The following is a 17,244-nucleotide window of genomic DNA, read 5'->3' on the forward strand; positions in this document are numbered from 1 at the left end:
GCCATCCCTGTGAAGGGATGAACATTGTCCCACAACTCCGCTCCACCGGACCTGCAGCCCGCAGAGGGTGGTCATGGGTGAGTGGGGGCTGCCCCGAGGGATGCGCACCTTCGGCCGCTTACAATGTGTTGCTTTACTGTTCCCCCTCTTCAGATCAAGCTTGTGGAGATGAAAGGGGACTTGGATCGCAGCGGCTCGATGCAGCAGTCCACCCAGCTACAGTTTGACATGCTACCTGGCAGAGGGCCAGGTGAAGGCAGCACAGGTAAGGGTTGCCACCTGTCCCGTATTAGCCGGGACATCCCGTATATCGGGCTAACTTGGTCTGCCTTGGAAACATGGCGCATACAGACCAGAGGCTGAAGCAAAGAAGTCGAAGGCAAAGAACCGAATGGAAACCGGGCCGAAATGCCAATACACCGAATGAGTACGAAGACGAAACGCCTACTAACCGAGAGAAGGGAGGGAGAGAGAAGGGAGAGAGAGAAGAAAGAGAAGAGAGACAGAGGGGGAGAGGGGAGGGGGAGAGAGAGAAAAGGGAGAGAGAAGGGGGAGAGTGAGAAGAGGGGAGAGAGAAGGGGGAGACAGGAGCGTGTGGTTCATTTTCCCACACAAGCCATAGGTGACTGGGCAATCTGAACCCAAGCACCAAGTTGAAAGCGGCTGAAGATGCGCATCCCTCGGGACAGCCCCCACTCCTACGTCCACCCTCCGCGGGCTGCGGGTCGGGTGGAGCGGAGGTTTGGGACAATGTTCATGCCTTGTCAGTGATGTGATGGACGCAGGGGTCTGGACCCATCGCTGACAAGTCCCGCCCCCGCAAGTCCGTTATTGGACTTTCTGTTGAGCGGCAGTCTGTAGGCGACGCCGCCGTTCGGGTAGGTGGCGTTTCGACTGAGCGGCCATTCGGTGAGTTTGCTTTTAGGCAACGCAGCTTTTCGGTTCGTTGGCTTTTAGGCGTCCCGCCCTTTCGGTTAGTTTGCATTTAGGCCCCCCATCCTTTCGGTTAGTAGGCGTTTCGTCTTCAGACTCTTTTGGTTTATTGGCGTTTCGGCCTCGTTTCCATTCCGTTCTTTGGCTTCGACTTCTTTGCTTCGGCCTCTTGCCTGTCGGCACCACGTTAGATTATAAATTCCCAATCACTTGGCCTCCGCAGCCTTCTGTGGCAAATTATTCCACAGGTTCACCGCTCTGTAACTGAAGAAATTCCTCCCCATCTCCTTCCTGACCTTCATATAAGATTCCTTCCTCTTCATTCATATAGGATTGTTAAGGGTTTGGACACGATAGAGGCAGGAAACATGTTCCCGATGTCGGGGGAGTCCAGAACCAGGGGCCACACAGTTTAAGAATAAGGGGTAAGCCATTTAGAACGGAGACGAGGAAACACCTTTTCTCACAGAGAGTGGTGAGTTTGTGGAATTATCTGCCTCAGAAGGCGGTGGAGGCCAATTATCTGGATGTTTTCAAGAGAGAGCTAGATAGGGCTCTTAAAGATAGCGGAGTCAGGGGATATGGGGAGAAGGCAGGAACGGGGTACTGATTGGGGATGATCAGCCGTGATCACAGTGAATGGCGGTGCTGGCTCGTAGGGCCAAATGGCCTACTCCTGCACCTATTGTCTATTGTCTATTGATTAGTTTTTGGCTGGACTCCTGCGCGTCCCGCTACAGTGGTGACCCCGACGTCCAGGAGCATAATCCTGGAAGGAAAATGGCCTACTCCTGCACCTATTGTCTCGTGTCTATTGTCTATTGACCCCTGACACTACACGTACTAATCAATGTCGTGTGTTCCGTCCAGGCCTGGTCAAGAGACGCAGGCCAGAGAGCCTGGGGCCGGAGTCGGCCAGGGCAAACAGCCTCCTGAAGGAAGAGATGGCCAAGGAGGTCCCCCCGCTGGGGCCGATGCGAGGGGGTCACGGCGCCAGGGCATCCGTCAGCTCGGTGAGCAGGGGGCACGAGCCGCGGTGGGTAAGTCTGGGACGTCGAACATGAGCAGGACCCACACAGTGAATGGCCGGGCCTCTGCGTGGTGTTGTAGAGCAGAGGGATCTAGGAGTATAGGTGCATGGTTCCTTGAAGGTCGAGTCGCAGGTAGACAAGGTGGTCAACAAGGCTTTTGGTATGTCTGGCAAGGCTCTGAGAATAAAGGGGAGGCCATTTAAGACTGAGGTGAGAAAAAACGTTTTCACCCAGAGAGTTGTGAATTTGTGGAATTCCCTGCCACAGAGGGCAGTGGAGGCCAAGTCACTGGATGGATTTAAGAGAGAGTTAGATAGAGCTCTTGGGGCTAGTGGAATCAAGGGATATAGGGAGAAGGCAGGCACGGGTTATTGATAGGGGATGATCAGCCATGATCACAATGAATGGTGATGCTGGCTCGAAGGGCCGAATGGCCTAATCCTGCACCTATTTTGTATGTTTCTATGGTACATTGGCCTTCATCAGTCAGAGTATTGTATAGAAGTTGGGAGGTCATGTTGCAGTTGTATAAGACGTTGGTGAGACCGCATTTAGAGTATTGTTGAGGGCTTGGACTCACTAGAGGCAGGAAACATGTTCCCGATGTTGGGGGAGTACAGAACCAGGATTCTCTGGATGCTTTCAATAGAGAGTTAGATAGGGCTCTTAAAGATAGCGGAGTCAGGGGATATGGGGAGAAGGCAGGAACGGGATACTCATTGTGGATGATCAGCCATGATCACGTTGAATGGTGGCGCTGGCTGGAAGGGCCAAATGGCCTAACTCCTGCACCTATTGTCTATTGTCTATTGCCTAATATTGTAGGTAGACAAAAATGCTGGAGAAACTCAGCGGGTGAGGCAGCATCTATGGAGCGAAGGACTAGGTGACGTTTCGGGTCAAGACATTTGTGTAGATGCACAGAAGATTTACGAGGATGTTGCCAGGACTAGAGGGTGTGAGCTACAGGGAGAGCTTGAGTAGGCTGGGTCTCTATTCCATGGAGCGCAGGAGGATGAGGGGAGATCTTATAGAGGTGTACAAAATCATGAGAGGAATAGATCGGGTGGATACACAGAGTCTTTTACCCAGAGTAGGGGAATCGAGGACCAGAGGACATAGGTTCAAGGTGAAGGGGAAAAGATTTAATAGGAATCTGAGGGGTAACTTTTTCACACAGTGGGTGGTGGGTGTATGGAACAAGCTGTCAGAGGAGGTAGTTGAGGCTGGGACTATCCCATCGTTTACGAAACAGTTGGACAGGTATATGGATAGGACAGGTTTGGAGGGATATGGACCAAGTGCAGGCAGGTGGGACTAGTGTAGCTGGGACATTGTTGGCCGGTGTGGGCAAGTTGGGCCGCAGGAAGGGCCTGTTTCCACACTGTATCATTCTGTGACTAGTGTAGATGGGGACATGTTGGCCAGTGTGGGCAAGTTGGGCTGAAGGGCCTGTTTCCACACTGTATCAGTCCATGACTAGTGTAGATGGGGCATGTTGGCCGGTGTGGGCAAGTTGGGCCGCAGGAAGGGCCTGTTTCCACACTGTATCACTCTGTAACTAGTGTAGATGGAAGGAAGGGCCGCAGGAAGGGCCTGTTTCCGCGCTGGATCACGCTGTGACTCTGGGAGTGTGTGCGCTTGCTTGCAGGGGGCGGCTGAAGCGCTGAGCAGGGCGCGGGGACACGAGATGAAGGCCGTTGGTAGTGGAGCCGCTGCCATCCCAGTGCTGGACCTCTCCAAGGAGGCAGAAAGCCAAGACAAGGAGGAGATCGTGGACCCGTGGGCAGCGGAGGTGGGCGATGATTACAGCTTCTTCTACGACAGCTACTCCGTGGATGGCAGGGCCGACTCCGACAAGTCCAGCAAGGTGATCTCACGCCACTCTGCTCTCCGCCCTACTCTCCTCTCTCAATCCCTCCCTCAATCCCACTCCCTCTCTCCCTCTCTCCCTCTCTCCCTCTCTCCCTCTCTCCCTCCCTCCCTCTCTCCCTCCCTCCCTCCCTCTCCCTCTTTCTCCCTCTCTCCCTCCCTCCCTCTCCCTCTCCGTCTTTCTCCCTCTCTCCCTCCCTCTCTCCCTCTCTCCCTCTTTCTCTCTCCCTCTTTCTCCCTCTCTCCCTCTCTCTCTCTCTCCCTCTCACCCTCTCTCTATATCTCTCCTTCCCTCCCTTTCTCTCTCTCTCTCCCTCTCTCCTTCCCTCCGTCTCTCCCTCTTTCTCCCTCTCTCCCTCTCTCCCTCCCTCCCTCCCTCCCTCCCTCCTTGTCTATTGACTCCATGACCCTATGTGCAGGGACACAAGCAGGTGGATGGGTCTAGCCCAGGGTGGCAACATGGACAAGATGGGCCGAAGGGCCTGTTTCCCTCACCCCCATGACCCAAGAATGTTTTCCTTCCTGCAGACGGAGGGCGACGTTGGTGAGGACCGCCTGAGCGACGTCGAGGATGACGAGGAGGAGCTAGAAGGTTCCGGAAACCACTCCGATCGGGTAGGTCGTTGTCGCGCAGTTACATGTCCTATCTCCTGGTTGGTTCAAGGCCTTCAATCCCTGGCCTGGGCTCAGCTGGAGGAGAGGTTTCCAGAACAAACAAGCAGCAATACTAAAAACAATAGACAATAGGTGCAGGAGTAGGCCATTCGGCCCTTCGAGCCAGCACCGCCATTCAATGTGATCATGGCTGATCATCCCCAATCAGTACCCCGTTCCTGCCTTCTCCCCATATCCCCTGACTCCGCTATCTTGAAGAGCCCTATCTAGCTCTCTCTTGAAAGTATCCAGAGAACTGGCCTCCACCGGCCTCTGAGGCAGAAAATTCTACACTCACCACTCTCTGTAAGAAAAAGTGTTTCCTCGTCTCCGTTCTAAATGGCTTACTCCTTATTCTTAAACTGTGGCCCCTGGTTCTGGACTCCCCCAACATCGGGAACATGTTTCCTGCCTCTAGTGTGTCCAAACCCTTAACGATCTTATATGTTTCAATAAGATGCCCTCTCATCCTTCTAAACTCCAGAGTGTACAAGCCCAGCTGCTCCATTCTCTCAACATATGACAGTCCCGCCATCCCGGGAATTAACCTGGTGAACCTACGCTGCGCTCCCTCAATAGCAAGAATGTCCTTCCTCAAATTTGGAGACCAAAACTGCACACAATACTCCAGGTGTGGTCTCACTAGGGCCCTGTACAACTGCAGAATTACCTCTTTGCTCCTATACTCAACTCCTCTTGTTATGAAGTGTAGATACCTCCCCTCCCCTCCCCACCACATAAAACAAAGCAGAGAAGCAGTATAGTGTCCAGGCTTCTCTGCTTTGTCCACATTGTCCACGCTGCGCTGCTGAGCGTACTGTACACAATACACACTGACTGGCCACTGCCTTGTCCCACCAGAGCTCCAGCTCCAGTTTGAAGAGGAAAGGCAAGAAGAAGTGGAAGAACGAGAGTCCGTGGGTCAAGCCCAGCCGTAAGCGCAGGCGGAAGGACCGCGTCAAGCCGGGGAAGGGTGGAGGTAGGCACCAACGCGCACGCACTCGCACACACACACGCACACACACACGCACGCACAAACACGCACGCACTCGCACACACACACGCACACACACACGCACGCACAAACACGCACGCACGCACGCACACACACACACACACACACACACACACGCAAGCACAAACACGCACGCACACTCACGCACACACACACACACACACACACACACGCACACGCAAGCACAAACACGCACGCACACTCACGCACACGTACACACACACACACTCACGCGCACGCACACACACACACACACGCACGCACACACACACTCGCACACGCACACGCACGCACACACACACACACACTCACACACGCACACGTACGTACACACACTCACTCACACACGCACGCACGTACACACACACACTCACGCACACACACTCACGTACACACACTCACGTACACACACACGCACGCGCGCACGTAGGCACATGCTGCAAAAGCACGCACGCATGCACACAAGCACACGCACACCCACACGCATGCACACATACATACACACAAGCACACATGCTCATGCTCACGCAAGCTCACGTGGACACACACAAACAGGCACCCGCACAGCCGTGTGCGCACCCATGCGCACGCACACACACCCCTTTGGGTACACTGCCCCACAGGGTAATAATGCTGGGCAAGGCCATGGGTGCCCGTGGCAGTGGGCGTGGGTATATGGGCGTGGCTTTGGATCTGTGCATGACAACGTGCCAAACCTCTGCGTTTAGTTTTTATTGCCACTCACCGCAGCGAGCTACACCTGTCCAGTGGGCGGTGTGGGGCGGGCGGGCGAGAGACTGGGGCATGGTGCGACCATCCTGACCTCCCTCCGTTGTTGTGTCTTTGTCAGCAGCGGTCAGTTCAGCGCGGGGAGGAGGTGCCCCGGCACAGAGCGAGTACACAGAGGTTCCCCTCAGCTCCTTGGAACTCCCCAACGACAACAGCCTTTCTCCAGAACCCACCGGTGAGCCCCTCACTATCAACCCCCCCCCCCCCCCCCCCCTCACGTCGTACCCGTACCGCCCGCCGGCCCAGTAGCTGAGGTTGGAGGAGGTGCACGTGAACCTCTGCCTCACTTGAGTTTAGAAGGATGAGAGGGCATCTCATTGAAACATATAAGATTGTTAAGGGCTTGGACACACTGGAGGCAGGAAACATGTTCCCGATGTTGGGGGAGTCCAGGCCCAGGGGTCACACACAGTTTAAGAATAAGGGGTAAGCCATTTAGAATGGAGACGAGGAAACACTTTTTCTCACAGAGAGTTGTGAGTCTGTGGAATTCTCAGGTGGTGGCCGGTTCTCTGGATGCTTTCAAGAGAGAGCTAGATAGGGCTCTTAAAAATAGCGGAGTCAGGGGATATGGGGAGAAGGCAGGAACGGGGTACTGATTGGGGATGATCAGCCATGATCACATTGAATGGCGGTGCTGGCTCGAAGGGCCGAATGGCCTACTCCTGCACCTATTGTCTATTGCCTATTGGCTCAGCACTTCAACTCCCCCTCCCATTCCGAATCTGACCTTTCTGTCCTGGGCCTCCTCCATGGCCAGAGTGAGGAGCTGCGTAAATTGGAGGTGGTTTTCCCTGTGACCGAACTCTCCCTTCGCTCTCCGCCCATCAGGAGCCTCCAACGACGCCAGCTCCATGGAGACGGACAAGTACGAGGAGCTGCCCCTGTGTAGTTGCCGCATGGAGGCACCCAAGATCGACCGGATCACCGAGCTGTCCAACAACACCTGTATGGCCACCGAGAGCACCGATGGACAGGTGAGTGGCAGCGAGCTTCAGGTAGAGCTGTGGGCAGCTGGGGTGGGCGGGACTGGGGAAGATAATGAAGAAAGTAAGCATGCAGGTACAGCAGGCAGTGAAGAAAGCCAATGTTGGCCTTTACAACAAATTAAAAAAATTTAAATTTCTTTATTTATATAGCACATTTTTAGTCAACTTGCATTGACCCCAAAGTGCTTTACATAATTACATCCACACACACAGGCAAAGATGGGTGAAGTGTCTTGCCCAAGGACACACACAGGCAAAGGTGGGTGAAGTGTCTTGCCCAAGGACACACACAGGCAAAGGTGGGTGAAGTGTCTTGCCCAAGGACACACACAGGCAAAGGTGGGTGAAGTGTCTTGCCCAAGGACACAACGACAGTATGCACTCCAAGCGGGATTCGAACCAGCTACCTTCCGGTTGCCAGCCGAACACTTAGCCCATTGTGCCATCTGTCGAGGAGTTGAGTATCGGAGCAAAGAGGTCCTTCTGCAGTTGTACAGGGCCCTAGTGAGACCACACCTGGAGTGTTGTGTACAGTTTTGGCCTGTTGGCCTTCATAACAAGAGGAGTAGAGTACAGGAGCAAAGAGGTCCTTCTGCAGTTGTACAGGGCCCAAACACTGGGGTGTCCACGTCTCCGCACCAAAGATCCCATTGGATACTAGTGCGGAGATGGAAGCCGGTTACGGAAACATCCTCGTAAAAATAAAAGTTATTTAGTAAAAATCTTCTCATTTTCAGAATTTGAATTTATTAACACAAACTGTTCCCCCGCAACGTTGATTACACTGCGGGTCGGGTCGGGTTACTGAAATGGATGAAAAAAAGGCCCACGTTCCGTTCCGTTGCGTACTACACGTCAGCCCATTGCATTTAGCAGGAGTGGTCTATCTTGCTCCGCAATAGGATCTTTGCACTAGACTGCTCTCTGCATTTTAGTTTAGTTTACTTTAGGGATACAGTGCGGAAACAGGTCCTTCAGCCCACCGAGGGTCCGCACTGACCAGCGATCCCCGCACACTAACACTATTCTACACCCACTAGGGACAATTTTTACATTTACACCAAGCCACTTATCCTACAAACCTGAACGTCTTTGGAGTGTGGGAGGAAACCAAAGATCTCCTGCATCTAGCGTGTCCAAACCCTTAGTAATCTTATATGTTTCAATAAGATCTCCTCTCATCCTTCTAAACTCACAACTCTCAACCTTCACAATTCAATGTGATCATGGCTGATCATCCACAATCAATACCCAGTTGCTGTCTTCTCCCCATACCCCCTGACTCTGCTATCTTTAAGAGCCCTATCCAACTCTCTCTTGAAAGCATCCAGAGAACCGCCTCCACCGACCTCTGAGGCAGAGAATTCCACAGACTCACAACTGTCTTAGTGAAAAAGTGTTTCCTCTTCCTTAGTGAAAAGTGTTCTAAATGGCTTACCTCTTATTCTTAAACTGTGGCCCCTGGTTCTGGACTCCCCCAACATCGGGAACATGTTTCCTGCCTCTAGCGTGTCCAAACCCTTAATAATCTTATATGTTTTAATAAGATCCCCTCCCATCCTTCTAAACTCCAGAGTGTACAAGCCCAGCCGCTCCATTCTATCAACATATGACACTTCCGCCATCCCGGGAATTAACCTGGTGAACCTACGCTGCACTCCCTCAATAGCAAGAATGTCCTTCCTCAAATTTGGGGACCAAAACTGCACACAATACTCCAGGTGTGGTCTCACTAGGGCCCTGTACAACTGCAGAAGGACCTCTTTGCTCCTGCACTCAACTCCTCTTGTTATGAAGGGCAACATGCCATTGGCTTTCTTCACTGCCTGCAGTACCTGTATGCGCGGGGATCGCTCGTGGGTGCGGAGTCAGTGGGCCGGTATCCGCGCTGTATCTCAAACTCCACCTCACTGACTACAAAGATGCTCTCATTGCTGCAAAATCTACCTACCTCTCCTCCATATTCACCGATCCCTGCCTAAACCACAGAACCCTCTTCTCCACAGTGGGCAACCTCCTCAAGCCTCGAGCCAACACTCTCCCTACCTCTACTCCGGATCTTTGCAACTCATTCCTCCACTTTTTCGCTGATAAAATCAGCACCATCTATCAATCTTTATCCCCTGTACCCGACTCCCCAGCATCTACTCCACCACCTACCAAGGCCCCTCCTTTCAACATCTCCACTGACCTCCTTACCCCTCCTCCACACTGCTTCCTCTCCCAGTTTGACCTGGTCACCCCTATTGAAATCTCCAAACTCATCAGCTCTTCCAAACCCACTACCTGCTCCCTCGACCCTCTCCCCACTCTCCTGTTGAAGTCCTGCCTCCCCGTTCTCTGCCCCTACCTCACTAATCTCCTTCAACTCCTCATTGTCCCAAGGAATGTCCCCTCCGCTTTCAAAACTGCTGCCGTTACAACCAATCTTAAAGAAACCTGGTCTTGATCCCTCTCTCCATTCACTTAACTACCGCCCAATCTCAAACCTCCCCTTTCTTTCAAAAAACCCTGGAGCGTATCGTTGCTGTCACACTTCAGTCCCACCTCCTTTGCGTATAACCTACTTGAACCCCTCCAATCTGGCTTTCGCCCCCTCCATAGCACAGAAAACTGCTCTCCTCAAAGTCCTCAACGACCTCCTCACTCTGCTGACACTGGTTCCCTCAAATCCTCATCCTCCTCGACCTGAGCGCAGCCTTCGATACAGTGAACCATACATCCTGCTCACCAGACTCAAAGACCATCGGCATATGAAGGCTCTGCACTCAGCTGGCTCCGTTCCTACCTTTCCAACAGATCCCACTTCATCTCTCTCCACAACCACACCTCTGCTACAGCCGCAGTCACTCAAGGCGTTCCCAAGGCTCCGTACTCGGCCCCCTCCTCTTCATCATCTACATCCTCCCCCTTGGTCAGATACTCCGCCACTTCATCTGGACTTCCACTGTTACGCTGATGACACCCAGATTTACCTTGGCACCAAATCCCCCCACAACCCCCCCCTCTCCCATATCAACTCCTGTTTGTCAGCTATAAAAAACCTGGATGCAACATAATTTCCTCAAACTCACAGCGATAAGACAGAATTCCTCCTCATAGCTCCAAAGCCACACTCAGCAAAATCAATAACCCCACTCTCACCATCGACGGCACCACTGTCCTCCCCATCTCCCCAGGCCCGCAACCTTGGCGTGATCTTTGATTCCACCCTCTCCCTTGAGCCTCACATCCGCCATGTCATTAAAACCCTCCTTCTTTCATCTCCGCAACATCGCCAACTCAGACCCTCTCTCACACCGCCTGCTGCTGAAAGACTCATCCATGCCTTCATCTCCTCCCGACTGGACTATTGCAACTCACTTCTCCTTGGCATCAGCTCCACCTACATCAACCGACTCCAACTGGTCCAGAACGCAGCCGCCCGACTCATCACCCACACCAAATCCTGGCATCACATTACTCCAGTCCTCAAAAAACTTCACTGGCTTCCCATCTCCCACCGGATCACCTATAAAATCCTGGTCCTCACCTACAAAGCCCTCCACCATCTGGCCCCCCCCATATTTCACTGACCTCCTCTCCCCCTACCAACCCTCACGGTCCCTCAGATCCACATCATCCGGTCTCCTCTCCATCCACAAGTCCAACCTCCGCAGTTTTGGGGACAGAGCCTTCTCCAGGGCAGCTCCCAGGCTCTGGAACTCCCTCCCTCAACTGATCCGCAATTCCGTGTCCCTCACCATCTTCCAGTCCCGCCTCAAGACCCATCTCTTCACCTCTGCCTATCCTTAGCCCCACGTCCCCGTCCCTTTTCATCTGTGCATTAATTGCTTCATATTGTGTTTTGTATTGAATTCTGTCTTTACTTTGTGTACTAGTCATGTCTCTACTACTTATTTCATTCCCCTTACATGTTTTTCCTCTACATGCTCAATTTTTGTAAGGTGTCCTTGAGACACTTGAAAGGCGCCCATAAATAAAATTTATTATTATTATTATTATTATTATCTCTATACTGAATCTTGGCCTGTGACTAGGGGGAAGATGTTATTGTGCAGCCAGTGGGCTCAATGTTACTCAGCTGAGCGGAACGACCCAGTGAGCTCGCCAACATGCTCTGTTGGCAGGCAGTGATAGAGTAAAGGGGAAGAACACTGACTGCTAGCTGCATAAACATCAAGTAGATAGTGGTTAGCTACAGGGGAAACGTGGAGGAAGAGCAAGCAGGTGCTTCCTTTGAACCTGCTCCCCTCTGACAGTCGACTGTTAACTCTTTATGGGCCTGTCCCACTTACGCGTTTTTTTTGGCGACTAGGCTTGTATTCACTGGAGTTTAGAAGGATGAGGGGGAATCTTATAGAAACATATAAAATTATAAAAGGACTGGACAAGCTAGATGCAGGAAATATGTTCCCAATGTTGGGCGAGTCCAGAACCAGAGAGTTGTGAATTTGTGGAATTCCCTGCCACAGAGGGCAGTGGAGGCCAAGTCACTGGATGGATTTAAGAGAGAGTTAGATAGAGCTCTAGGGGCTAGTGGAGTCCAGGGATATAGGGAGAAGGCAGGCACGGGTTATTGATAGGGGACGATCAGCCATGATCACGTGCTGGCTGGAAGGGCCGAATGGCCTCCTCCTGCACCTATTGTCTATTGTCGCAGCAGGTTTCCAGAAATTTTTCAAAATGTTGAAAATCCAGCGGCGACCAGAAAAAGTGACGTCTCTTTGGGCGACTACTTACGACCAAACAGGCGTCCCCCCCCCCCCCCCCCCCCCCCCCCCCCCGCGCGACATGTCGCCTGTATGGTCTTGAGTAGCGCCCAAAGAATCGTACCTTTTTCAGGTCGCCTCTGGACTTTCAACATGTCGAACATTTTCGGCGACGGTGATGGGTGCTGGCAAGTGGGCGGAAAAGGTCTCTTCAGTGGGACGGGCCCTTTACTGGTTTTAAACATGTTGGCAGCTCTATCAAGCGAGAAACTGGAGTGAAACGGGCCAGGTGCAGTGGAAGTCAAGTCAAGTCAAGTCACTTTAATTTGTATAGCACATTTATAAAGCAACTCTCGTTGGCCAGTGCTTTGCATTGGTATAAGAATAGTATAACAGTGGTTCATAGATTAAATACAAACATCACTACATACATATAGCACTCGCTCAGAGGATGTCAAGAAAGGCTTGAGAGTAAAGATGAGTTTTAAGTCTCGACTTAAAGTAGTTGATGGAGGGGGCAGTTCTGATGGGAAGAGGGATGCTGTTCCACAGTCTAGGAGCTGCAACCGCAAAGGCGCGGTTGATCGCCCCTGAGCTTATGCCTAGACCGCGGGATGTTCAGTGACCCCAAGTCGGTCAATCTGATGGACCTGGAGGTGGAGTGGTGGGTAAGCAGACTTTTGATGTAGGTGGGGGCAAGCCCATTGAGGGCTTTGTAAACATAAAGAAGGATCTCGAAATTGATTCCGAAATCTGATTCAACTTCCTGCACGGGCAAGCTGTATTTGTAATTTGCATACGTGGCACTCGCAGAATTCCACATTCAGACCCAGAGCTGTTTGTTGAAGGAAGTTGTAGTGGCAGTGTGTTATGCCCAGGGTTCATGTAAAGGCATGGCATTTCCTTCCATTGCTACGCAGACGATACACAACTCTATCTCCCCCTGAAGCCCAAAAACTTGGGGTTACTGAACAACCCGCGGTCTAGGCATAAACTCAGGGGCGACCGTGCCTTTGCGGTTGCAGCTCCTAGACTGTGGAACACCATCCCTCTTCCCATCAGAACTGCCCCCTCCATCGACTAAGTCGAGACTTAAAACTCATCTTTGCTCTCAAATCGTCGGACGATAGCTAAAATAAAACAATTCCTCCAATTTGACGACGTCGAAAAGATCACCCACTCATTCATCGCCGCCCGCCTAGATTACTGCAACTCCCTCTACACTGGCATCAGCCAATCTTCCCTGTCCCGCCTGCAACTGGTCCAAAACGCCGCAGCGAGACTCCTGATGGGCACCCGATAAAGGGACCACATCACCCCGATCCTGGCGGAACTCTCCACTGGCTCCCTGTGCGGTTCCGTATAAACTTCAAGATCCTTCTTTATGTTTACAAAGCCCATAACGGGCTTGCCCCCACCTACATCAAAAGTCTGCTCACCCACCACTCCACCTCCAGGTCCCTCAGGTCGGCCGACTTGGGGTTACTGAACATCCCGCGGTCTAGGCATAAGCTCAGGGGCGATCAACCGCGCCTTTGCGGTTGCAGCTCCTAGACTGTGGAACAGCATACCTCTTCCCATCAGAACTGCCCCCTCCATCGACTCCTTTAAGTCGAGACTAAAGACTTATTTCTACTCACAAGCGTTTCTTGAGGTCCTCTGAGGGAACGCTGTATATATGTATTTATGTATGTATTGTTAGATCTATGGACCATTGTATGTAGCACGTTAGTACCTGCACTGATGTAAAGCACTTTGGTCAACGAGAGTTGTTTTTAAATGTGCTATAGAAATAAAAGTGACTGGACTTGACATTCTTGCTCTTGAGGGAGTGCAGCATAAGTTCACCAGGTGAATTCCCTGGATGGCGGGACTGTCACATGTTGATAGAATGGAGCGGCTAGGCTTGTACACTCTGGAAATTAGAAGGATGAGTGGGGATCTTGAATGAATGAATGAATAAGTTTGTTGGCCAAGTATTCACATACAAGGAATTTGCCTTGGTGCTCCGCGCGCAAGTGACAACATGACACACATTGACAGTTAGGAATTGTATAAGAGGTTGGAGACGCCAGAGGCAGGAAAGATTTGAGTAAGGGCATTCTTGCTATTGAGGGAGTGCAGCGTAGGTTCACCAGGTTAATTCCCGGGATGGCGGGACTGTCATATATTGATAGAATGGAGCGGCTGGGCTTGTACACTCTGGAGTTTAGAAGGATGAGAGGGCATCTTATTGAAACATATAAGATTATTAAGGGATTGGATACGCTAGAGGCAGGAAACATGTTCCCGATGTTGGGGGAGTCCAGAACCAGGGGCCACACAGTTTAAGAATAAGGGGTAAGCCATTTAGAACGGAGATGAAAAAAAAACTTTTTTATCCAGAGAATTGTGAATTTGTGGACTGTCATACCCAGAGAGTTGTGAATTTGTTGCGAAAGCATCCAGCGATCATGGCTGATCATCCACAATCAGTACCCCGTTCCTGCCTTCTCCCCATATTCCCTGACTCCGCTATTTTTAAGAGCCCTATCTAGCTCCCTCTTGAAAGCATCCAGAGAATCACCCTCCACCGCCCTCTGAGGCAGAGAATTCCACAGACTCACCATTCTCTGTGAGAAAAAGTGTTTCCTCGTCTCCGTTCTAAATGACTTACCCTTTATTCTTAAACTGTGTGGCCCCTGGTTCTGGACTCCCCCAACTTCGGGAACATGTTTCCTGCCTCTAACGTGTCCAAGCCCTTAATAATCTTATATAGTGGCATTCGAGAGACTTTTGGATAGTGGAATGGATTCTGGATAAGAGTTGGCCTTGGCGCCATGTTGGGCATAGACCTTGTGGGCCGAAGGGCCCATTCCTATACTGTTCTATGTTCTACTTTGGCAGCAAAAACAAGGGGGAAGATTATTATCTCAATGGGGTTAGGTTAGGTGGTACAGCGAGACCTGGGTGTCCTTGTACACCAGTCACTGAAAGTTGGCATGCAGGTACAGCAGGCAGTGAAGAAAACAAATTGAATGTTGGCCTTCATAACACGAGGATTTCAGTATAGGAGTAAAGAGGTTCTTCTGCAGTTGTATAGGGCTCTGGTAAGACCACTTCTGAAGTATTGTGTACAGTTTTATTCTAATTTGAGGAAGGACATCCTTGTGATTGAGGCAGTGCAGCGTAGGTTCATGAGATTGATCCCTGGGATGGCGGGACTGTCATATGAGGAAAGATTGAAAAGACTAGGCGGGGGAATCTTATAGAAACATAAAATTATTAAAGGACTGGACAAGCTAGATGCTGGAAAAATGTTCCCAATGTTGGGCGAGTCCAGAACCAGGGGCCACAGTCTTAGAATAAAGGGGAGGCCATTTAACACTGAGATGAGAAAAAACTTTTTCACCCAGAGAGTTGTGAATTTGTGGAATTCCCTGCCACAGAGGGCAGTGGAGGCCAAGTCACTGGATGGATTTAAGAGAGAGTTAGATAGAGCTCTAGGGGCTAGTGGAATCAAGGGATATGGGGAGAAGGCAGGCACGGGTTATTGATAGGGGATGATCAGCCATGATCACAATGAATGGCAGTGCAGGCTCGAAGGGCCGAATGGCCTCCTCCTGCACCTATTGTTTATGTTTCTAACGTTTCAAGCGCCTTGAATATTAGAAAGGCGCTATATAAATCCCATCCATTATTATTATTATTAACGTCCATCTTCCCTTCTCTCCAGATGCGTGCCTGTACAACTGTGAAACAATGGAGGAGATGGATGACTCTGTTTGATCTCTTTCACCACATGGATAACACCTCACAGGTATAAAACAGGAGTTTAAAATGCCCCCCGCACTATCCCCCCCCCACCCCTCCTATTTTCCCCGCTCCCCCGTGACGTTGGGGAAAAGGGGAAGTACAACGGGAGCTGGGGGTCCTTGTTCATCAGTAACTGAAGTATGCGTGCAGGTACAGCAGGCAGGGAAGAAAGCTAATGGCCTGTTGGCCTTCATAACAAGAGGAGTCGAGTACAGGAGCAAAGATGTTCTTCTGCAGTTGTACAGGGTCCTAGTGAGACCACACCTGGAGTATTGCATGCAGTTTTGGTCCCCTAATTCGAGGAAGGACATTCTTGCTATTGAGGGAGTGCACGCGTAGGTTCACCAGGTTAATTCCCGGGATGGGGGGACTGTCATATGTTGATAGATGGAGCGGCTGGGCTTGTATACTCTGGAGTTAGAAGGACTGAGAGGGAATGTTATTGAAACATATAAGAATTCCTTCCTCAAATTTTGGAGACCCAAAACTGCTCACACTACTCCAGGTGTGGTCTCACTAGGGCCCCTATACAACTGCAGAAGGACATCTTTGCTCCTATACTCGATTCCTTCCTCAAATTTGGAGACCAAAACTGCTCACAATACTCCAGGTGTGGTCTCACTAGGGCCCTATACAACTGCAGAAGGACCTCTTTGCTCCTATACTCGACTCCTCTTGTTAAGGGATTGGATACGCTAGAGGCAGGAAACATGTTCCCGATGTTGGGGGAATCCAGAACCGGGGGCCACACAGTTTAAGAATAAGGGGTAAACCATTTAGATGAGATGAAAAAAAAACTTTTTTATCCAGAGAATTGTGAATTTGTGGAATTCTCGGAAGGCCAATTCTCTGGATGCTTTCAAGAGAGAGTTAGATAGGGCTCTTAAAGATAGCGGAGTCAGGGGACATGGGGAGAAGGCAGGAACGGGTACTGATTGGGGATGATCAGCCATGATCACATTAAATGGTAGTGCTGGCTCACAGGGCTGAATCCTGCACCTATTGTCTATTGTCTGTTGTCACCCCAGAGCCCCACTACCCAAATCACCCTGCCTCTTCGCCCTCTCTTGCATGCTCAACTCTCAATCCCACATATCGCCGTCATCCCATTTATGTTGAGACTTTAGAGATACAGCCCGTAAATAAGTTCTTGGGCCCGCCGAGTCCACGCCGACCTGCGACCACCCTGTACACTAGCACTATCTTACACACACCAGGGGACAATTTATAATTTGGCCAAAGCCAGTCAACCTGCACGTCTGTGGAGTGTGGAGGAAACCGGAGCACCCGGAGAAAACCCAGGCGGTCACGGAGGAGAACGTGCGAACTCCGTACAGACAGCACCCGTAGACAGGATACAACCTGGGTCTCTGGCGCTGTGAGGAGCAGGGAGGTTCTACTGCAGTTGTACAGGGTCTTGGTGAGACCACACCTGGAGTATTGCGTACAGTTTT

General features: G+C 51.2%; 2 protein-coding genes across 3 annotated transcripts in view; both read left to right on the forward strand.

Annotated features, from left to right (window-relative positions):
* LOC116989892 (histone-lysine N-methyltransferase EHMT2-like) overlaps positions 1-11,451 on the forward strand; it is a 38,175-nt gene extending 26,724 nt beyond the window's left edge. Inside the window, exons 9-16 of the mRNA XM_033047447.1 lie at positions 154-265; positions 1,804-1,946; positions 3,616-3,834; positions 4,365-4,451; positions 5,352-5,469; positions 6,356-6,469; positions 7,126-7,344; positions 11,414-11,451. Of these exons, the coding sequence (XP_032903338.1) occupies positions 154-265; positions 1,804-1,946; positions 3,616-3,834; positions 4,365-4,451; positions 5,352-5,469; positions 6,356-6,469; positions 7,126-7,344; positions 11,414-11,451 (1,050 nt within the window). The remainder of the gene's footprint in view (positions 1-153; positions 266-1,803; positions 1,947-3,615; positions 3,835-4,364; positions 4,452-5,351; positions 5,470-6,355; positions 6,470-7,125; positions 7,345-11,413) is intronic.
* Positions 11,452-15,699: 4,248 nt separating this feature from the next.
* Positions 15,700-17,244, forward strand: part of LOC116990069 (cyclic AMP-dependent transcription factor ATF-6 beta-like) — a 45,591-nt gene continuing 44,046 nt past the window's right edge. For both annotated transcript variants that reach the window (XM_033047601.1, XM_033047602.1), the window contains exon 1: positions 15,700-15,794. In XM_033047601.1, the coding sequence (XP_032903492.1) occupies positions 15,711-15,794 (84 nt within the window). In that variant the 5' untranslated portion in view covers positions 15,700-15,710. The remainder of the gene's footprint in view (positions 15,795-17,244) is intronic.

Source organism: Amblyraja radiata, chromosome 30 (assembly GCF_010909765.2).
Source record: "Amblyraja radiata isolate CabotCenter1 chromosome 30, sAmbRad1.1.pri, whole genome shotgun sequence".
Lineage (NCBI taxonomy): Eukaryota > Metazoa > Chordata > Chondrichthyes > Rajiformes > Rajidae > Amblyraja > Amblyraja radiata.